This window comes from Myiozetetes cayanensis, unplaced genomic scaffold (assembly GCF_022539395.1).
Source record: "Myiozetetes cayanensis isolate MyiCay16 unplaced genomic scaffold, myiCay2020 scf2-11, whole genome shotgun sequence".
In the NCBI taxonomy this organism is placed as follows: Eukaryota; Metazoa; Chordata; class Aves; order Passeriformes; family Tyrannidae; genus Myiozetetes; species Myiozetetes cayanensis.
The window spans coordinates 9,845,959-9,868,227 of NW_026087411.1; the positions used below are offsets into that span (position 1 = coordinate 9,845,959).

General features: G+C 44.3%; 1 protein-coding gene across 1 annotated transcript in view; it reads left to right on the forward strand.

The window, feature by feature from the left end:
• Positions 1-20,891, forward strand: part of JAG1 (jagged canonical Notch ligand 1) — a 34,922-nt gene extending 14,031 nt beyond the window's left edge. The window contains exons 4-26 of the mRNA XM_050314997.1: positions 3,450-3,704; positions 4,712-4,772; positions 8,586-8,716; positions 8,981-9,100; positions 9,413-9,526; positions 10,081-10,194; positions 10,949-11,062; positions 11,454-11,500; positions 12,005-12,178; positions 12,664-12,814; positions 13,312-13,476; positions 13,966-14,079; positions 14,716-14,829; positions 14,928-15,041; positions 15,166-15,282; positions 15,802-15,829; positions 15,939-16,024; positions 16,834-16,947; positions 17,209-17,318; positions 17,400-17,636; positions 17,973-18,104; positions 18,553-18,703; positions 18,913-20,891. Coding sequence (XP_050170954.1) covers positions 3,450-3,704; positions 4,712-4,772; positions 8,586-8,716; positions 8,981-9,100; positions 9,413-9,526; positions 10,081-10,194; positions 10,949-11,062; positions 11,454-11,500; positions 12,005-12,178; positions 12,664-12,814; positions 13,312-13,476; positions 13,966-14,079; positions 14,716-14,829; positions 14,928-15,041; positions 15,166-15,282; positions 15,802-15,829; positions 15,939-16,024; positions 16,834-16,947; positions 17,209-17,318; positions 17,400-17,636; positions 17,973-18,104; positions 18,553-18,703; positions 18,913-19,370 — 3,221 coding nt within the window. The 3' untranslated portion in view covers positions 19,371-20,891. The remainder of the gene's footprint in view (positions 1-3,449; positions 3,705-4,711; positions 4,773-8,585; positions 8,717-8,980; positions 9,101-9,412; positions 9,527-10,080; positions 10,195-10,948; positions 11,063-11,453; positions 11,501-12,004; positions 12,179-12,663; positions 12,815-13,311; positions 13,477-13,965; positions 14,080-14,715; positions 14,830-14,927; positions 15,042-15,165; positions 15,283-15,801; positions 15,830-15,938; positions 16,025-16,833; positions 16,948-17,208; positions 17,319-17,399; positions 17,637-17,972; positions 18,105-18,552; positions 18,704-18,912) is intronic.
• Positions 20,892-22,269: the final 1,378 nt, after the last annotated feature.

Below are 22,269 nucleotides of genomic sequence, written 5' to 3' on the forward strand. Positions count from 1 at the left end.
TCCCCCCTCAACATTCCACTCCTCCTACGTTCCCTTTACCACATACTCTCTCTTGTCTCACTTCCAAGAGTGGCTCACAGTTAAATTCTGGCCCTGTTGAAGCCGATGAGAATCGTGCTCTGTTGGAGCCAAGATTCAACTCAAATGGTTTTTCTTACTCTGGTTCTTGTCTGGTTGCCATCTTGCTACTGTTGCTTCATACATAAAGCTAATGGGGCTGACATTGCATCTCGAACTATGGCAAAGAGCTGTTGTAAATTACTGGTATCAGTTGCATGTGAATTCCAGTCGGGCATAAGAGACTTCAGCACAATGTAAACCAAGCCATAGCTGGAAGTTGTCTGAAACAAAGACTTTCAAAAATAACTGTGGTGTCCTTGGCCACCCAAACTGCTCAGAGGAGTCTGGGTTTTTTGTTATTGTTGTTGTTTTTGCTTCCTGATGCTGCATAGTTATAATTTCCAGACAATGGGGCACTGAAAAGCAAAGGTGGGCAGTGAAAATCTCATTTCCTTGTGCCTAAAACTTTCGATACAGTTGCCCACTGAATAAAAAAGAGAGATTAATAGCTTTGAAGTGTAGCCACAAGGAGTGAATGAAACCAGCAGACTCTCTGACAGCGCAGAGCAGGAGCTCACGGTGTACAGAAAGCCTCTCTCTTCCACTTCATCAATTCCTAATGGGTTAATGCTTCCTCTAACCTTCCTATCAAAGCATGGGGTTCTGAGTCAGAGGATGGCAGGGGAGTTCAGAAGATCCCTTTCTCTCAAGCCTGGCTGACTGCTGCTTTTTATTTCCTTAGCCAGTCTGCTGCCTTGGGATTGCTTCCTCTAAAACTTCAGCCGGGGTTGGTGCAGGCTAAGAATGGCAGGGTTGCTGCAACGCCTGCCCTGCAGTCTGGGTCAGCACCCTTGTGTAAGTGGGAATAGGCAAGGGTGGAGAAGGTTTTGTACAAGAAGGAACATGCCAAGGCTTCATTGTGAAAACTGTGGGTGATGGCTGATGGAAAGGGATCTTAGAACTGGGAGACCTCGCTTGAATTTGGATGGATGGATTTAGTTTTGTAATGCGTATCAAAGGGAAGACATTTTATCCAGGATCCAAGGGGAAATTGCAGCTGGGTTTCATCTGAGCCCTTACAAAATAATCAAGTCCAGAGGACTTATAAGGCTGTTCCCATTTGAGTTCAGCTTGTGGTTAAGGTCTCCAAAGACACTGGCTGGAGTGAGATGTTCAGCAAGGACAAGCTTCCTAATGAGCTGGCAGATCGGAGAGGAGATGATAGCGCAGAGACAAGAGCAAAGATCCCTTTTCCAAGGCAACTGCCTTTCTGGTGCCAAGGACTGAAATAGCTGTCAGTGCTGTGTTCCCAATGGGGAACAGGAAAAGACTGGAAAAGCAAGAGTGAGTGAGAGTGTGTGTGTGTGTGTGGGGGTGCTTTGCACAACTGTCATTCCCCTTTTCTCCTGCCTCATATGGGAGATAAAGTGTTTTACTCCCAAGAAGTAGGATGTCTTCATGCACACTGGGTATTTTGGGAAGTGCATTTGCTTTCCAGCTGTGCTGTGGATGGGGTACTGTATCCTGGCAAGTGCAGCAGAGCCACCTCCAGCATGCATGAGTGGAGCTCTAATTGCCAGGCTGGCCCCATTCACGAGGAGTAGATATGTATCTGCTTAAGTGCCTCTCAGAATCAGTCAATAATCTCGCTGATGAGATCTCAGAGCCTTACACCTGCACATGCAGGACATGATATTGCTCTGGATGTACCAGTGTGGAGAAGTCCTTAGGCATCTACGTAACTTGTGAATGGGATGTAAATTAATAAAGGCCTGCGTGCGTTTGAAAGTCTGACACATAGGTGTGGGGTTGGGGGCTTAGTGCCAGCGAATAATAAAAACTGATTTAAATAGAAAATATTAAAGAACCAGAAATACCAGAAGGTGAATAAGAAGTTGCTGCCCTGAGTTTCACACTGTAAACACTTGATGAATGTTGTAGTCTCAAGCCATGAACACCCCCAAAAATGGGTAAGTGCTCAGGATGTCTGGGTATTGACACTCTTGTGGGGTTGTGCTTTGACTAATTCAAACTGCAGACAAGCAGGCTTAGGATCTAGTGGTGCATCAGTAATGGGTATCTGAGGCTTGAGAAGCCTGTAGGGAAGTTCCTTTTTGGAAAGCTGCAAATCAAAGGTCCTTAGCAATGAATTGAAAACTATTTTTGATTAAAAACTGCCCATGTGTCATCTTAAGGTTTATGTAGCGACTTCATGAACCTTCAGCTCTGCCTTATGTAAAATTCCCCAGTGTTCTTTTGGAGCTGTTGGGAGAACAAGCTGCACATCAGTACATTTTAATTCTTAACACTCAGACGTGCCAGCACTTCACACACTGCTTTCTAACACATCACTGGCAAAGTGCCCTTCTACCTACAGTTCTTCCATCGCTGGGTCGTGCTCCTGTGTACTTGTTGTTGCATTTGAACTATGTCTGTGAGGATATTTTGGCTGTTTTATGATAAACTTTCAGTCAGCAGTCAAGTGCTGGCTCGCAGCAGGTCGTAAGGCAGTGTCAGATCGTTTAAGTCACAAGACCTGGACTACAAAGTGAAATACCACAGATATATACAATGTTCCGAGCTAATGTGAAATATTATCGTTTCAAGCCATAATTCAGGCAGTTGTAGGGCTCTGAAAGCCAGAAGACTTCTGCTAGAACTAAATGTCATGTGCAAAGCCTAAACTTTGAAATGCTCTGTAGAGAAACAGGAATCTGTAGCACACAGATGCAGTAGTTTGAGTTCTCTGCTCTGAGCTCTGGTAGTCTTGATGTTTTACTGTCAGCTGACATCTGAAGAGAGAACTTCCATGGCATTCCTCAGTCAAAACCTGGTGAGATTGCTGATGTCATCTGAATGCTGGAGTAGCCGGTTTTCAATTCAGTGTTTGCATGGGAGGCTGCAAACCTTCTGCGGTGCTCGTGTTCAGTTTGTAGACATGGCTTTATTAGGCTATTGGAGTGTGATGTTTCTGTAAATATTCCAGTATGAAAACAAAACCAGTGCCATTAATGGAGCAGCAGGGAAAACCACAGTTTGTACCAACCTATTGGAGCTAGAAGCAAAAGCAGCTGAATCTTCTCTAATCACAACTGTGTGATTCTCACTGGATGCCCTTACACTGCAAAAGGGATGAGTGATTGGCAGTAACTGAACAGTCTCTTTTGATTCCAAGCTTTGTTCGGTTTGATAACGCTGCGTGCGTGTTTCACTTAATGGTTTGTAGCCCCAGGGCAGCCTTATCTAACTCTCTAAAACAGAAAATTAATAAAACCAACCGGCTGCCTCAGAGAGTCTTGCCTGTGAAGCTGCAGAGCTGTGATGTGGGAGTTAATGACGGTACCTAAACGCACTTTTAACTCTGGCATCTCCTCTGATGGTCCTCGTAGATCCCGATCGCATTATTGAGAAGGCTTCCCACTCTGGAATGATCAATCCCAGCCGCCAGTGGCAGACTTTGAAGCACAATGCAGGAGTTGCCCACTTTGAGTATCAGATCCGGGTGACCTGTGCGGAGCACTACTACGGCTTCGGCTGCAACAAGTTCTGTCGACCGAGGGACGACTTCTTCACTCACCACACCTGCGACCAGAACGGCAACAAGACCTGCTTGGAAGGCTGGATGGGACCAGAGTGCAACAAAGGTTGGTGGCAAACGCTCAGCCCTCAGGTGACCGCTGGGCTCGGGTGGGATTTGAGGGCATCGTATCCGGGTCAGTCAGTGCAGACAGCAGGGCCAGGGACTGGTGGGGCAGCTCTGACACAGAGAACCAGGAGCAGGAGAAGACTGGTTTCTGCCTGGTGTTAAAATCTCTGAGAGCTCTGACGAGTACTGGGCACTTAGCAGATGTGTTCTTTCTCTGATTATCCACATCTTTGCCCTTGGGAAGAAAACCCAGCCCACTGACTTCAATGGGAGTTCTGCTGCTGACTTCAAAAAGGATTTCCCCTTTGGTGCAGAACTTCAAGACAAGCAGGAAGGAGAGACTTGTTTTAGAGCTGACCTGGCAAGTGTAAAGCTTTGGTGTTTGAAAAGTCCCAGGCTGTTTGTTCTACCTGAGATCGTGTTCAACATGTTTATTAGGGAATGGCAACTTCCTAAGTAGTTTCAGGAGGAGAAAACAGGACTTAAAAACAGACTTATCAGCATGTCTTGCTGACTTGAGTTTACCTGCAATTTGAATCGATGCTCATCTTAATATCCTGTGTGTTCAGAAATATGGCCAAAACTAAACCCAGAGTAGTCAGAAGCTGGTTTGAATTGGATGTGAAGCCAAGGAGAGTGGCCCAGTTCACCTGCAGCAGACAGAGAAAGGAAACCTGTAGTCCAGAAGTGCCCTGAGCTCTCTGGGGTGGGATGGTTTCTCCTGCACAGAAACAGCTCTTTGAGCAGCACCAGCTACGGTTCCTCTGCAAAGCCAGAGGAATGATTTCCTATAAAAAGAAAAAGCTGATATATTTCCTATCACAGAGAGTCACTCACCTTGGGTTTCCTTCCCATAGATTTGATACGAGGGACTTGTTAAAACCTTGGATTTAGTAGGATTACAATGGTGGTTAGAGATTAAAACATTCCCACGAGTGTGAAGGTGCCGGAAGCAGCAGCTGCTGATATTGTGCTGATACTCTTCTTTTTTTGTTGTTTTAACAGCTATTTGTCGTCAGGGATGTAGCCCCAAGCATGGTTCTTGCACAATTCCAGGAGAGTGCAGGTAAATGCTTCCTATCCCTCCTTGTTCCCCCCACCCCACTCCTTCCCAACTAATTAAACAAGTGATGCTAAACACAATAGGATTGGGCAGGGAGGGTGTTTTGGGAGTTGTGTTTTTGACCAAGGCACATTATTCATGCTGACTTGCCCAGAATAAGGGGGGAGCAGGCTTTTAATGCACTGATAATTTTAAGAAGCTTTTGATTTGTGAAATGGTGGCACTGGGGGGGAAGAGGGGTATGGGATAAATCGTGTGAATGCTGCCTAATGAGCACTAACTAATTGTTTCTGCATAAATAGTGCAAATGTTTTCTGGGTATGGTTTTTTTTTTCCCCCTAGCCTGATTAACAGGCTTTTTCAACTCCAAGCTTGAAGTACAGTGTGGCTTTTCTCTCCCCTTCTCCCTTTCACTGTTTCCCCCTTCTTCCCTCCCACCCCCAGGTTTCTTCCATCAGTAGGCAAAAGTCAAGCATTCTTTAGAATGGGATTAGTTAAATCTCTGGGTTCCTTTACCATTGTGAGCCAGGCTCCGAGTGCTGAGAGGTTAATGGCTGGGATGAAATCTTGTCAGTAGGCTCCATGAATGCTGAATTTTGCTGCCGTGCTTTGAAGTCCATTCTGTCCTGGCAAGGAGACAATGAAAAGCAGATTTTACCCATAACCCAACAACTAAATATTTGGAATGCCTTAAAATATGCAGCATATATTTACAGCGCAGGGAGGTTCTCTCCCTTAGCCTTAGAGGGTTAGTGGATATTAAATGTGGATATTCTTTATCAACAGACAGGTTCCAAGCTGCTGCAGGTAACCTTTTATCACATCTGTTTACAGATGAGGGCCTCTGAGGTTACCAAAGGTTGATATTGATCCTATGTAGGAAGGGTTAAAAGTAAAGTTTAGGTATTCATGAATAAGACTCAGAAATCTGAAGGAATAGAAAGTAATTTCTCTGCCTGACAGGCATATTGGTGGATTCTCTGTGGCTGGAAATTTTTTCATGAAGTGGACTGGAGTTCAAACAGGAACTCAAACTGAATTCAAAAGAATTCAGCCAAAATAGCCACACTGGTTAATTTGTTCTCTATCCCTGTAACTTATGCTTCAAAGCAAACAAACAACAACAAAAAATCATCGAGGAACATTCTGACAGCGAGGTAGGAAGTAACCTCTCATCCTCACAAGAGCCGTGGCAAAGTGAAAGTGGAGCTGCAGGATGGACCGTTGTCAGTCCTTCAGTGATTTTTTTTTTAACCTTTAGCAGCACTAATATGAGCTGGTTTACTCCAAAGCACCAAAACTAAATCTTTTTTTAATTAAAAAAAAAAGAAAGAGAGCCTAGCGAGTAGTAGGAAGTATTGGGGGGCCAGATGGTGAGAGGAGAGACTCAGTCAGGGCTGCCAGTGATTTGTGCTTCTGTCATCAGAATAAACATGCCTTGTAGGGGTTGCTGTCTCCTAGTCAGAACAACAGGCTTTGTTTCCAGATTTTTTTTTTCCTTTCCTTTCTCTTTCTAAGTCTCTTGCCTCCCACTCACTGCCCAGACATGCACTAGTGCTCTTATTTACTTAAGGTGCAACTTTCCCACACTTGATTTGCATAGTCTTGAAACAATGCTGTCCTTCTGGTGCTTTTAGATAACTTCTGCTTGCCAAGTCAGACCACTATCTTTAAAGTGAACACAGAAACAAGATTTTATTCTCTTTTAAGTTTTGATGAGTCATATAGCCTGTATGTTACAAATGCAACAGGGTTTAAAAATAACATCCCAGCAGAAACTGCTCTGCGTTCTGGTACAACAGACAACTCCAAACGTTCCTAAAATATCCTTTTCCCTTTTGGTGAGAGTCACTTTCTTCAATGCAGGCCAGCCAACAAAACCATTTTTATTCATGAATCACACTATGCAAGGAAAGTTGACTTTAAATTCCTCATGAGAAACTGCTGCATACATATTATTAAATAGGAATTATTACTGTGGATCTTTTTCTGGAACTGCTATCGAACTTCTTGTTTTCTAAATGCCCAGAGCCGTATCCAGTTTTGTTTGTTATGTTTTGAAACTGATGTTTGAACAAAGTAATATCTTGGGCTGTAAAGCTCAGGGGATTTTTTCCTGTGCGGTGTGTTGTTTGTTTTTTTTTTTTTAATTATTTCATTTCTCTTTACACTTGTTTAAAGAAACAAAAAACAAAAACCACACCACCCCGTTGATTTGACAGAAAGGAATAAAATTCTCAATGTGGATACCTGTTTTTGCAGGTGAGGTCCCTTAGTTTGGCTTGTGTGCAAGCTCACAGGCAAGTTGCTTTGAATGCAATACAAATTAAAAGGGTATGTTCCTAAATTTTGATCTTTGTGCATTCCTATTATATTCCCTGTACCGAAGGGTTTTCCAAGAGCCACTCAAGAGAGGTTGTTTTGCCTTATCTGGTTTTCTTTCATGTTCTTTGCTCACAAAGACACATAAGTTGGACTGGCGTTTTTTGTTAACACACAAACTAATAAGAATTTCCCATTGACTTTGAATAGGCTGCCACTGAAATAGCTATTAAAGAAAAAACTTAATTAGGATGCAGTTTGTCACCTGAGATTTTTAGAAGGGAAGTTGGACTTACCACTGGCTGTGTGTGATTACCCACTGGATAGATCCTTCTGGCTTTTTCCCATGAGAAGAAATTGCCAGCAGAAGAATGGTGGGGGGTTTTACAAATAGAAAGCTTAGCTGACTTCTGTAGAGCTCGGGTTTGTTTTCATAATTTAGTGATGGCTCAGTGCATAATTGCTGCTGATCAATTACTCTCAGGACTTGTTAATGAACTACTGTACCTCAACAAACCCTTGCTTTTCATTTTCAACTTGTTTTGCTTGTTTCTAACTATAGATCCACTTTAATTTGAAGTATCCTTGGTCTATCTTGCTAGTGAGAACTAAATGAATGCCAAAATGAGCTTTCCCTTAAGGGGGCTTTACTTTTAAAGCACCTCTTCCTTTTAAGTAGATAGTTCAGGTAGCTAATTCATAGTGGCAATAAACAATTTAAATACTAGTAAATTCTTCAGGCATTAAAGTTTCTCAGAGTTGGATGTTTTAGTTATTCCCTGAAAAGAAGTTATTAGCATCCATCAAACTGTGAAACACACCAGCAGCTGATCTTTGCACACATGTCGAATCCTGACGTGTGCTGTTTTCTTTCATCCCTCGCTGTGGCCCGGTCTGTCCTGGCTGTGTGTGTCTCCTCGTTGGGAATAAGGCTGGCTTCTCGTGGAGCAGGAAACTCCTCATGCTTTGCTACTGCCTTGCCAAGGGCTCAGAGTTGGTGGTTATGGTTTTGTTTGTCTTCCTGCGACCCCAGCGTGGCTGCAACGCCTGGAACCTTGTATTCATGAGGAGCTCTGCATAACTATTGTTCCCACTGACTCCTTCTCCCCCCCTCAATTTATAAAGCACCCCGTCAAAGCCCAGAGATTGATTTGTAGTGCACACCCACCCTCTCTGCCACATTTATATGAGGCTCCAAAAGAGTATTATTGTGCTGAATGGCCTCATGCTGGTTCTCTCAGAACAGTTATTCTTTTGTCAGGAGGCCGACTACAGAGACCTTGGCAAAACTACCAAAATGTTTGTTTACAAGAAACCATCAAACAATCCTTGAATAGCTTCTCCCCTCCCCTCATCCTGCCCTTCTCCCCCACTTCCCCAGCCTTTTTCCAAGCTTTGGAGTTCCACACTTGTATCTACACAGAGCAGTTCTGACTGGCTTTTGGTTTGTTTCCCTGTTCTGATTTGGTTTTTTTCTCCCCTCTTTAACCGAAGGTGTCAGTACGGATGGCAAGGCCAGTACTGTGATAAGTGCATTCCACACCCGGGATGTGTCCATGGCACTTGCATTGAACCATGGCAATGCCTCTGTGAAACCAACTGGGGTGGTCAGCTCTGTGACAAAGGTATGCTAATCCCACGGGGAGCCCGTGGAACACTTGAATGTTAACACTGGGAGCCTTTGCACATGAGGCTGAGAGTGCTGGGAGTGTGTTGTCCTTCAGCTGCCTCCACTGCTGTTCTGGCGTGTCCTTAACTTTTCCCTGCCCTGTCCTACTCTTGTGTGTGGATGCAATCTGTAAAGGCTCTGGAGTAACAAACAAAGCACACACGTGGTGGTGTTTCTGTTGCTTTCCAACCGTGGCTCTAAAGCTCCTCCCTTCCTGCAGATCTGAACTACTGTGGAACCCACCCGCCCTGTCTGAACGGTGGCACCTGCAGCAACACTGGCCCTGACAAATACCAATGTTCCTGCCCTGAGGGCTACTCGGGGCAGAACTGTGAAATTGGTGAGTGTTTGCAGCTGCTGAGCTGCCACTGACAGTTAATTCTTACCTGGGTTTGGATACACTTGATGAGATGGAGGAAAGCTCAGTTTCTCATGTACCCAGTCAGGACTGGGTACAAATATCCAGCCTTGCCTGTTCATGCTTCCTCCTGAGCTTCTGGTGTCTGTGAACATCAGCCTCCTGGTCTCGCAGGAGTGCAGTGCAGCGATAGAATGATGATGTGTCCGGGGCAGAAGCACGTGGGGGGGACAAGGGGTGGCTCCTGGTGGCATTGCTGTGTTTCCTCCCCTGATGTGCCTGTGTCCGGTGCAGCGGAGCACGCCTGCCTCTCCGATCCCTGTCACAACGGAGGAAGCTGCCTGGAGACGTCCACGGGATTTGAGTGTGTGTGTGCACCTGGCTGGGCTGGACCAACTTGCACTGATAGTGAGTTCTTTCAAATAGCTATGAAAAAGATGCTAGTTTGCTGGTTTAGATCACTCTTTGTGATCACTGATAAACTTATAGGGCAGCCTATTTAACCTTTCCCAGCTTCAGCGCTGGTTTCTGGCAACCATTTATTCCCCTGTGCACTCTCTTTCCCTTTGCTGGTGCTGAGGTTTTTGTTTGTTAACTGGCAGGGGAAAGAATGGCCAAAGGCTTCTTTAAAGGAGCAGAATGCTGAATTTTTATAGCATTCTGGCAAGTTGTTTAAAATGCTGTTTAGAGGGACTTGCTGGATCAAAATATGACTTCCACTTGCAAAAAGGCCGTAGGGGTAAACTTTCCCCTGTGCTTTGAACCCCCTTTCACACTACTCTTATTTTTAAAGGAGGCTTTTGCTGAAATCAGAGATGACCCAGAAATTCCAAGTAGAAGTCCCGGTGTCCTTCTGATCCTCAGGGAAAACCCAAGTAGCAGCAACCATTTATCAAATTTGGCAGTTACTGCCATTGCCTGTCGGGTAGTGGAGCTAAGCCTCTCCTTACTCTGCATTACAGATATTGATGATTGTTCTCCAAATCCCTGTGGTCATGGAGGAACTTGCCAAGATCTAGTTGATGGATTTAAGTGTATTTGCCCACCTCAGTGGACTGGCAAAACGTGCCAGCTAGGTGAGAACTGCTTTTCTCTTCATCCAGTGCTTTGCCGGAGTGGTGAGAGGTAAATGCAAAAGTTACCACGGTACAGCCAGGCCAGGGCAGTTGTGCCCTTTGCATTAGGGATGTTTGTGTTTCCATATTCCAGCACAGTCTCCAAGCATGGCTTCCATCACTTTGTTGCTGCTGTGTGCTGGCAGTTGAAGGAAATGGTTAACTCAGAGACATCCTTCAAACCAGAGCTGCCCTGAAGTGGGGAGGGTGCGTGATGTGCCTCCCAGCGCTGCCCCCACATGTGTTTCTCCCTTTAGCCTGTGAGAAAGTTGCTGTATCTCTTCAGCCATGTCAACTCCTCCAGACCAAGGAGTTCACAGCTGGGTTCCAAAATGTGGATGGTCTCACGGAGAATGAGCCAGCTGCATTCCTTACACAACACACTCATCCCACTGACCAGGCTGCAGCATTGCTCCTTCCAAACGCTCGGCTGAGATGTGTGTGTGGGGGGGGGAGAAGTTGCTCTTAATGAGTGGCTGGGTAATTATCAAATAATTAGCGTAGCCTGTATGTTCTAATTGCAGAGAAACTGAAAGAGCCTTCAGAGGCTGAATGTATGATTGACTTTTGTTTGTTCCAGTCACGCTAATCTGTGCTGTACAAGTTCCTCTTAGCTCCGAAGGAGCTGCTGATGGCTGGGAGAGTGGGCTGTGGGCTTCTCCCTTCCCCCCTGCCCTACAAACTCTGCATTGGGCCGCTCCCCTTGCTTTTGCAGATGCCAACGAATGTGAGGGCAAACCCTGTGTCAATGCCAACTCCTGCAGGAACCTGATTGGCAGCTACTACTGTGACTGCATTACTGGCTGGTCTGGCCACAACTGTGATATCAGTAAGTGTCCGTATCCTTGGGTTTATTAAAGGCCAGTTCTGGGGGGATATGTATGTTCTAAGCTCAGATTTAAACATCGGGCAGAGCCCCAGCAGTTGATGTTTTTAGAAAGGGAGTAGCTGGTGCAGAATGAAAATACACAGTTTTATCAAAGTCATTAGCCTGTACCATAGCTATATTCTGATAAAGTGACTGAAACAATGATGTGAAATTTCACTGCCTCTCGTAGCAAAATCACGAAAGGTTTCCCACCCATTATAATAACCTTATCTCAAGGAAGGCATGCAGGAAACTCGACAAAGGTTTATCTAGGTGCAGTTTTAGAGAGACCTGAACTCTCTATCTAGAGTAAATATATTTTTGCCTTCTAACCATGCTAATTTTATTACAGATATTAATGATTGTCGTGGACAATGTCAGAATGGAGGATCCTGTCGGGTAAGCCATCCTTATTTTACTTTGGTTTCCCAAAGACTTGCAACAGTAACCAAAGCATTTGAGTCTAAGCACAAATAGTTTGGAAAATAGCAATTAGGAGGTAAAAATTGTCATTTCTTTAAGTTGGGGGGAGGGCCTATGTCATGCTATAGCATGTAGAGATATGTCTGTACAACAGTAAAGGCAAAAAATATAACTGCAATAAATGACTCATTTTCACTGCCAGTGTCACCAGTGAATGGGCAGGTTGTGCAAACTACCTTTTATAAATGTAGGCACTCCACTGCAAAATGTGGATTAATGTGTCTTGCCTGGAAATTAAGAACATAAGCCAGGACTGGGCCTGTGTGTGTTTGTTCCCCCCCCCCCTTAAATATTTTTGCTTTGTTGGACATAGATGATTTATTTTTTTGGACCATCTTTTTTTTTTTTTTTTTTTTGTTATAAGACCACCTCAAGAGGGAGGAAAAACCTTTAACTCTAAACTTTTCTGTTCTTTCCCAGGACTTGGTTAATGGTTATCGGTGTATCTGTTCACCTGGCTATGCAGGAGATCACTGTGAGAAAGACATCAATGAATGTGCAAGTAACCCTTGCATGAATGGGGGTCATTGCCAGGATGAAATCAATGGATTCCAATGTCTGTGTCCCGCTGGTTTCTCAGGAAACCTCTGTCAGGTAAGAAGCCTGGGTGAAAGGCAGGCCCTCAGCCAGTGCCGTTTGTCCCGGCGCTCCGGATCCGTGCACGGAATGCCTGGAGTCCAGTGAACCATAGTATAAAGTTGTACTTGATATCGCTGTCAGTCTGCCAAGAAACTGCTTGATTAATATATGTTGGGGAGGGGAAAAGAAACCAACCAAACCCCTGACAGGCTGCGGAGGATTCTTTTTGTTAAGCAGGGTTTGCGTGCGCGGCTTTGCGCTCTATTAATTTTGGCTGTTCGATATCGAGAGTCTGCCTGCCCGAACAGTCGCGAGTCGAACTAAACTCTGTGTTATGAATGACTCTTTGAGAGAGCAGATAAAAAGGTCAGATTCCACAATGTGGGCCTGTCATGGTGAGGGAAAGCTATGATAAACCTTCTGTTTCACTCACAGCCTTCCCTCACTCCTTGTTCCCCTCCCCTTTCTGTTCCCCTTCCCTCTGTCTGCGCTACTTACAGCTGGACATAGATTACTGCGAGCCCAATCCTTGCCAGAACGGCGCCCAGTGCTTCAATCTTGCCATGGACTATTTCTGTAACTGCCCTGAGGACTATGAGGGCAAGAACTGCTCCCACCTGAAGGATCACTGCCGCACAACTCCCTGTGAAGGTTTGTGTTGCCTCGCGGGTGAATGGGAATGTCTGGCAGTAGTTCCTGCCCCTCCCCTGGCTGGAGCCCTAATGCAGCTCTGCCAGTGGAGTCACTGGAGTAGCTCTTGCATAAAGAGGCTGAATTTTGCCCTCTGCCTTAGGCCTGCATTTGTATGAGCAGATGAGTAATTGTAAATATCAGCTATTGAAAGACAGCCTTACGTCCGTGTGGACAGAATACACAGGTAGCAAACAGCCTATTCCAGGCTGTGGATGTGGTCCAGCAATCGTCAGATCAGATGCTGTGATTATTTTATGCACAGTTGGCACAGCCCTTTTATTTTTAAGCAGCTAACATGTTTGGCAGTGTTAGGTTTGTGGTTGGACTCGAGGGTCTTAAAGGTCTTTTCCAACACATGTCTTCTAAACATCCGTCATTGGGAATTAAAATGTTGCTCTTAGCTTAAGGAGTCGGGTCAGATGGGCAATCCTCATGCAGGTTCTGCTTTTCCACAGTAATTGACAGCTGCACCGTGGCAGTGGCTTCCAACAGCACACCCGAGGGGGTTCGCTACATTTCTTCCAACGTCTGTGGTCCTCACGGGAAGTGCAAGAGCCAAGCGGGTGGGAAATTCACCTGTGAATGCAACAAAGGATTCACCGGCACCTACTGCCATGAGAGTAAGAGCTGAAAGGCAGGATGAAAGATTCCATCCTCCCCTCCCAGACTGCTTTAAGGGTTCTTTATTGTAACGCAGTGAACCTTGGAACTGCTTTAAGTTTTCATATCCCGCCTTGGGTGAGGCAGAGTGGAATTTGCTGGGCCTTGGGGAAAGTTCACAGTAATGAACCCTCTGGCCATGAATTCTGTGTTTGTAAAAACCTTATGTATACAAGGTCTGAGGGAGATAATAATGGGGTTTAAGGTGGATCTTAAGGGCTCCTGATTTATTTTTTGTTGTTTTTAATAGTAATCGTTGAGTGATGAGTTCATCACTTCATCCAGTTTTTCACCCATTTCTCATCTTATAACCCTTCTCCTCAAAAGGGTCTTAGAAATGGAAGTAGCACCAAACAGTCTGCAATAAGATGATGACTTCCAGTAGCTATACTCCTAGTTTAAGTTTTTTTTCTCCTTTTTTTTTTTTTTTTTCCTCCCAACCGTTGCAGATATCAATGACTGTGAGAGCAACCCCTGTAAAAATGGTGGCACTTGCATCGACGGCATCAACTCCTACAAATGCATTTGCAGTGATGGATGGGAAGGAACATATTGTGAAACAAGTAAGTCATTCTTCAGCACACAGAAAGATCTCTTAGGAAAACATTGGGAAGGAATGGCTGGTGCTGTCTTGAAGACAAACATGACCAGTGCTGATACACTGCTTCAAAGGCCATTGGGGACCAGGTGTCATCTACTTCCCACCAAGTCACAGATTTTGTATCAGAACTAAACCCGGGTTACAAATCTGGACTGGGAGTAGAACTTATCTCTCCAACAGTTCAGTTTCCTGCTCTGTCCTTTGGATAACTTTCAGGAAGAAACCCTTTGCATTAGTAGATGCCACTTTAGGAAAGGCCTGTCTGTATTTCACACCTGTGTTTTGTCCATCTCTGGAGCAGAGGAGGAGCAAGCACTCTCCTCCCATCCCCTGCCTAAGAGGAGAGTTTATGTAATAGGCCTTTTCACTGCTTGTTTACTGAAACAAGATCACAAACAAAATGAAAACAAATGGGAGGAATGTGTTGAAACATTCTTCATCTCCGTGACAGGGCTTAAAGCTTTAAAATACCGACTGAAGTGTTTAATCCCGGATTGAAACACAGGCCAAAATTAGGGATGGGTTATGCTCTTTTCAAACATTGCTTGTCAATTCTGTAAACACCCCTGAGCCTGTTTTCTCTCTTTAACTTCTCCAGATATTAATGACTGCAGTAAAAACCTCTGCCACAATGGAGGAACTTGCCGAGACTTGGTCAACGACTTCTTCTGTGAATGTAAAAACGGGTGGAAAGGAAAAACTTGCCACTCCCGTAAGTTCAGCATTTCCAAAACATAACAGGCACGCTCTGATAGGCCACTTGAACTTGCAAAGAGCACCGGTCTTAAGGATGGTTTGGGTTTCTCACAGGCGACAGCCAGTGCGACGAGGCGACGTGCAACAACGGCGGAACGTGCTACGACGAGGGGGACACTTTCAAGTGCATGTGTCCTGCAGGATGGGAAGGAGCCACTTGTAACATAGGTAAATACCCCGCATAATCACCAGGAAGCAGATGCAGCAGTGGATCTGTGACCTCAGTTTTTCCTCTTGGCTCGGATTCGGGAGCTTTCTAACAACTTAGCGGCGAATGCTGTTTGTGTTACAGCGAGGAACAGCAGCTGCCTGCCAAACCCCTGCCACAACGGTGGTACCTGTGTGGTCAGCGGGGACTCTTTCACTTGTGTCTGCAAGGAGGGCTGGGAAGGACCCACGTGCACTCAGAGTAAGTCGGCTCTGCTTGAACTTTTCCAGAGTGTTGCCTGATGAGAACATGAGCTCATCCTGTCGCCCTCGGAGTCAAGATTGAAACCAGAAGGGAAAGCTTGTTTGATGTAGGCTTTAGCATCACCTGAATCTTTGTTTTTAATGACTTTATGTGATAGAGCCTTGACCTGGGCATGAGAAAGTTGCAAATCAGCTAAGTGGAGACAGATGTTGTCTTGTTTTCTCCTGCCGCCTTCTTCTACAAGCAGCTCTGTCTGCTTCCACTTTTTCTTTTTTTTTTCTCCCCCATTAGATTCTTTACAAGGATGTCTTCCTGTGTACATGTGTTCCATAATGTAGTTAACAAATTTTGTGGTAGAAGCCTGGAATCAATTTAGTAGAGAATTTCAGCATATTTTTGTAAAAGTTGAGCTAAGTATAACTTGGGCATTAGGGGAAGTTTGATCATTCTTTACTGCCAGTAGAGCTGTATTAGCCCAAGCCTGCATGTTTAATGCTGCTTGTCTTTGCTTTGCAGACACAAACGACTGCAGTCCTCATCCTTGGTAAGTTTGCTACATTTCTCCTTGCCTTTTTTTTTTTGTTGTAGAATGCTTTAGAATTCTTCATTCTCTGTAGCAGTTTTTTGATGTCTGCAATGACTTTTCTCTACAGTTACAACAGTGGCACTTGTGTGGATGGAGAGAACTGGTACCGCTGTGAGTGTGCTCCAGGCTTCGCAGGGCCCGACTGCAGGATCAGTAAGTGTTCCAGTGCTGCTCCACCTGCATTTCTGTCTCACTTGAATCTTGTTGCGAGACAATCATCTTAATTAGGTTAAAGTTGTAGATCAGATGAGTGATAGCTGTCCTGTCTTCTCTCTATCCGTAGCAGATTTGGGGAGGGCAGTAACCACACTGAAAATGAACGAAATTTTGAAGTCACTCAGCTGGAGCTGAAACTTCTTGGTTCAGATGAGTGGGCAAAATGCCTTCAGGATAGTCTTCCCAGTTCATATGTGTTTGTGTGGCCCAGGCTTCTGCTTGAGATGAAAGTGTGCCAGCCAAAAAACCTTGTCAATTAATAATCCACCTCCAAGCCCTGAGGTGATGTATGTGCTTCCCTGTAATTTAATAATAATTACAGGTAGGAGGACACTAAGGCTTTTTTTTTTAATAACAGCCATGGAAATGGAAATCTCACAGCAGCAATACTACTGGGAAGGGGTTTAACATTGTCATCAGTTGAAGAATCTAGTGGGGGGCACAACTGGAGCACATCAGAAGAGAGGAAGTGTGCCTGTGTGAGAAGGAATGTGTCCTTGCCCTTGGAAAGCTCAAGTAGCCACAGGGGTCAGGTTTTGATCTTTGCTAGTGCCACACAGCAGAAATGTCAAAGGACTTGTTTTGAGGTTATACCGGTGCTGCCAGCAGGAATCTGTCTCCCAGTAGACGCTAGAAAATGAACATAAAAGCTCCAGTAGGCAAATCTATCCTGTGTTTGCTTTCCTCTGACAAAACAAAAGGATACTATGGAGTAACTACTCTATTTCCTCTCCTTCCCGTCACAGATATCAACGAATGCCAGTCCTCGCCCTGTGCCTTCGGAGCTACATGTGTAGATGAAATTAACGGGTACCGTTGCATTTGCCCCCCGGGTCGCAGTGGTCCAGGATGCCAAGAAGGTATTCCAGATGCCAGAGCTGGTCCTAATACTTGTAGCAAGATCTGTGTAACTGCATCTTGATGGTTTTGTGGTTGTATGCGGTTGTTTTTGGGGGGTGTTATCTGTTGTTTAAAGCAAATACCTTTATTGAAGACGCAAACTTAGTGATAGCTTAAGGTGAGCTTAGGTTTTGTAGGGTTGGGGTTGGTTTGTTTGTTCGTTTGTGGGTTTTTTTCCACTTTTTGCCTATTTTAAGCTTTTAATTCTGTTCACTCTTCAGTTACAGGAAGGCCTTGCATTACCAGCGTTCGAGTAATGCCAGATGGGGCAAAGTGGGATGACGACTGCAATACCTGCCAGTGTCTGAATGGGAAAGTCACCTGTTCTAAGGTACAGCTGTGCTGTGCTTCAGGTTACACTTGTTTTCTGTCCTCTAACCAGTGGGTTCTTACCAGTATTTCTTCTTCCTAGGTGTGGTGTGGCCCTCGACCCTGTGTCCTGCATGGCAAAGGCCACAGCGAGTGCCCCGCCGGCCACGCCTGTGTCCCGGTGCGGGACGACCACTGCTTCACCCACCCGTGTGCCGCGGTGGGGGAGTGCTGGCCCTCCAACCAGCAGCCTGTGAGGACCAAATGCAACTCAGATTCTTACTACCAGGACAACTGTGCCAACATCACCTTCACCTTCAACAAGGAAATGATGTCACCGGTGAGTAGCAGCAGCTTGCTGTGCTGTGGCACGTGTGGATTCCGCTTCCCGGAGCTTGGAAGGACTTTTTTCATAGGGAAACTTTTTTTCACATTAAAAGATGACACTGCCTCTTTTTCGAAGTAAACAGAAAGCAGAGAAGGATTAATGCAGCGTTCCACCATAAATGCTTTTGTGTCTAGGGAAGAACAAAAGCTGGTTTTGAGGGAATTCCACCTCCTTTTCCCTTGAGAACTCTTACTTCAGGGCAGGGAAAAAAACCCCAAGCAAATCTTATATCTGTGTGTTTGTGTGCATATGTGTTTAAAAACCCAACACCTTTTTTGTGTCCTCCAGGGCCTTACCACAGAGCATGTTTGCAGTGAATTGAGGAATCTGAATATTCTGAAGAATGTTTCTGTTGAATATTCCATCTATATTACCTGTGAGCCTTCCCACTTGGCAAATAATGAAATCCATGTTGCTATTGTAAGTATTCCTGGAATATTTTAAAATGTCTCAGTAGTTAATTGTCTGGATATGTGTGCAACATGTGGATTTCATAAAAATCTTAATTCCTGGCTTTGTCAGCACTTCTTGTGGTTTAGTTTCCATCCTGATTCCCTCTAAGAACAGGGAAGGAATCCTGGTTACATGTGCATACCTGACAGCTGCCATCTGGGGACAACTGTAATAGGGGGAGTAAAACATTTCTGTGCTACATTCTTGCTTTCTGGGGGGGATTTTTGGTCTTTGTAGGGATGGAGACAAAAATTATGCATTATCAGTTTCTGCCCATAGCCAGCCTTTTTGGTTGGGGTTTTTTTATGCGCTAAAAGCACCGAGAGCCTTAAGTGACTGTGGAAGTTTATAAACAGCAGATTCCCCCGTGCATCTGATGTGGCATTTGGTGTTAATTGCGTGCCTTGCTCTGCAGTCTGCAGAAGATATCGGGGAGGATGAAAACCCAATCAAGGACATCACAGATAAGATCATCGACCTGGTGAGCAAGCGCGACGGGAACAACACCCTCATCGCTGCGGTGGCCGAAGTCAGGGTGCAGCGGCGGCCGGTGAAGAGCAAAACAGGTGAGCTGGGCCTTGTCCCCAAACTCCTGTACCCTTGCCCTGACTAGAACAGCCTTTCCAAGGGAAGTCTGGAGTATCTGCTCCTTAGCCCTGTTCACTGGGAACAACGGGGCGGCTTTTTACTTTGAGGAAACCACCAAGGTTTTGAAAATGCTCTAAACCAGTGGCCTGACCAGTGGCAGGACTAACTGCTCTCCCATCTCTTCCAGATTTCCTGGTGCCGTTGCTGAGCTCGGTCCTAACAGTAGCCTGGATCTGTTGCCTGGTCACGGTGTTTTACTGGTGCATCCGGAAGCGCCGAAAGCAGAGCAGCCACACTCACACGGCCTCTGACGACAACACCACCAACAACGTGAGGGAGCAGCTGAACCAGATCAAAAACCCCATTGAGAAACACGGAGCAAACACTGTCCCCATTAAAGACTACGAAAACAAAAACTCCAAAATCGCCAAAATAAGGACACACAACTCCGAGGTGGAGGAGGACGACATGGACAAGCACCAGCAGAAGGCCCGATTTGCCAAGCAGCCAGCCTACACTTTGGTAGACAGAGATGAAAAGCCCCCCAACAGCACCCCTACAAAACACCCAAACTGGACAAATAAACAGGACAACAGAGACTTGGAAAGTGCACAAAGCCTAAATAGGATGGAGTACATCGTATAGCAGACGGTGGGGTGCTGCCATGCAGGGCCTTTAAGTATCATTATAAAGGCACTCAAGAGCTTGTAGTTCTTAAACTGTTGTGTAATATTTGAGTCTAAGGCTATTATTTACTTAGAATCCCTGTGTTAATTTAAGTTTGGACAAGCTGGCTTACACTGGCAATGATAGTTGCTGTGGTTGGCTGGAATACCAAGTGCTGCATTTCACATCTATGCAAAACTAGTCAAAAGTGCCCTCCCGTAAATTCAGCTGCAGCTGATCCATCATGGAAACGTTCCATAAGGTATTACATAGCCTTATTACTCTTCCTTAGTGTTCATTTTCTTTTTTTTTTTTTCCTTTTTTTCTGCCAGATGTTCCGATTTATACAGTTTCTTTAGAATAATACATTTTATTTATATTTATTGAATTTGAGTTTTTTGTATATTGGTTTTATGGTGACGTACAACTAGTTCTGTATTTGAAAGTGCCTTTGCAGCTCGGAACCACAGCAACTATCAAAAATAAGTTTATTATTTATTTTTTTATTGTATTTTTGTTGGGGGTGGGTGGGGGGAACTTGTCAGCAGTTGCTGGTAAATGAAGAATTTAAAGAGGAAAATGTGTCAAAAATAGAAGTTTGTATAGATATGTAAATAATTCTTTTTTTATTAATCACTGTGTATATTTGATTTATTAACTTAATAATCAAGAGCCTTAAAATATCATTCCTTTTTATTTATATGTATGTGTTTAGAGTTGAAGGTTTTTGATAGCATTGTAAGCTCGTGGCTTCTTTATTTTGAATTTATTTTCCTGTTACATGTTGCCTATATGCCAAAACTAAGGTGTTCTAAAATAGTTTATTTTTAATAGGATGGGCTTTCATGCCTTGATGCTGGTTTTTGTACAATGTCAAACGTTTGAAACACCTTCCATAGTATCACTTTAAGACTCTTTGTAAGTACTGACTGAGGCAGTTTAGAGAATTAGACTAGACAATTTTTTTTGCTGCTTTAGACTTGAAAACCGAGTGACAGGCAGATAATCTGCTAAGAAGCAGTTTAAGGGAACAAAACTGAGCTATTACTTTATGTAGATGAAATGTGAGTGGTTGCATGTAATTAAAAATATCAAATTAGCGTGTGAAGTTGGAAACACAGCAATCTTATTTTGTAAATTCTAATTATTTTTTTTTCTCACCATGAAATATGTAATACTGAACCACTTGTAGATTTGACTTTTTTTTTTTTTTGTAATCTACTGCATTTAGGGAGTATTCTAATAAGCTAGTTGTTGAATACTTGAACAGTAGAATGTCCAGTAAGATCACTGTGTAGGTTTGCCATAGATTACACTGCCCGCCTTAACAAGTGAGGAAATCAAAGTGCTATTACGATGTTTAAGATCAAAAGGCTTATAAACATAGTCATCTCGGTGGTTAACCATTGAGATCATGAAGATACCTTGTATTGTGATATTAGTGTTATATGAAAATGCATCTTTGATGTGTTGTTCCTGGCAATAAATCTTGAAAAGTAATATTTATTAAATTTTTTGTATGAAAACATAAAAGAGCGTGGAGATTATTGAGCTTGGAGGTGCTCCCGGCCGCTCAGTTGTGTAAATCCAGGGGCAGGTGCTGCTGTAGAGTTTTCCAAGGCCTGCCCCTGCCTTTGGTGGAGTCAGTTTTTTGTGAGATGATTACATGTTCCCCTCTGGCTCCCGATGGGATTGAAGGGGTTTGAAAGCAGCCTGTCCCTTGTTCTCACTGTCTCTTGGCCAATGTCCCTCCGTGTACTGCTGAGAGGATGATGGTGTGACTGCAATTGTGCAACCGGTTTACTCTGCTCGGGCCAATGAGCTGCCCCCAGATGTAACCAAATCTAAGTAGCTAGGCAAGATCCAAAGTGCTGACCTGGATGGGAAGGGATCCATAGATCCTGCTGATTTCTGATGGGCAAAAAGTGCTTTGTAAAGCATAAAATAAACTCTTAAAATATTCAACGCGACGGCTTTGAATGCTGAACTAATGCTGCCCCTCCCACCCACAGGGGACGCCTGGGGAGCTGCAGGGGTTGGCTGGCTCGTGGTCTGCTCTGATTTTGGCATGTTCTGATGAAGCTGCAAAGTTGTTCTGGAGAAGGGGCTGCAGCTGAAGGAACGATTAACTGTGTAACACGTTAACTGAAAAAGAGTTAAACCAACCCTCTGCGAGGTTAGGCCTTTGCATCCGTATTTGTTTGTGGTAAATAAACTGATATTTTATATAAAGATTGCTGCAATATGAGTACAATGAACTCTGACAAAACCTGACAGTAAGAAATACTTTGTTCTGTACCTTCTTTACAGCTGTCTAAAAAAAAATTATAAAATCTAATTAGTGTTACTTTTTATTTTAAACTCACTTTAGAAGGAGGTTTCCACTGTGGCTGTTCTACCTTGGTGGGGGGCTGCTCTTACTCTTGCCAATCACATGCCTGGATCCTTGGCAGTTTAGTGCCTGCTGAATGGGAAGTCAACAAGATTAGCTTCATCTGACCACTTCAATAATTCCTCATCAAACAAATCCCACGAGTATTTATTTCCCTTTGTTCCCTGGCTTCTAAATCTGCAATAAAGCAAACACAGCGTGTCCAAAAAAAGCCACTTAAACATGAGAGAATCTTCCACCTGCTCCAAAGTACAAGGCCAGGCTATTCCCTGAATAGCTTTCCCATGCTTTTAATGTTGAATTAACCATCATCCTGCTGTCTGCTGTTTGTGTGGGTCTCAGTTGTTTCTGTATCATTAAATTTACCTCCTTCCCAATGCCTGAATTTGTAGGAATTTCAGCCTGCCTTCAGTTAAGCAAAAAATAATTTAAAAAAATAGAGCATTTGCAATTCCTTGGAACAGGCTTCTTCAAAACCTAACTGAG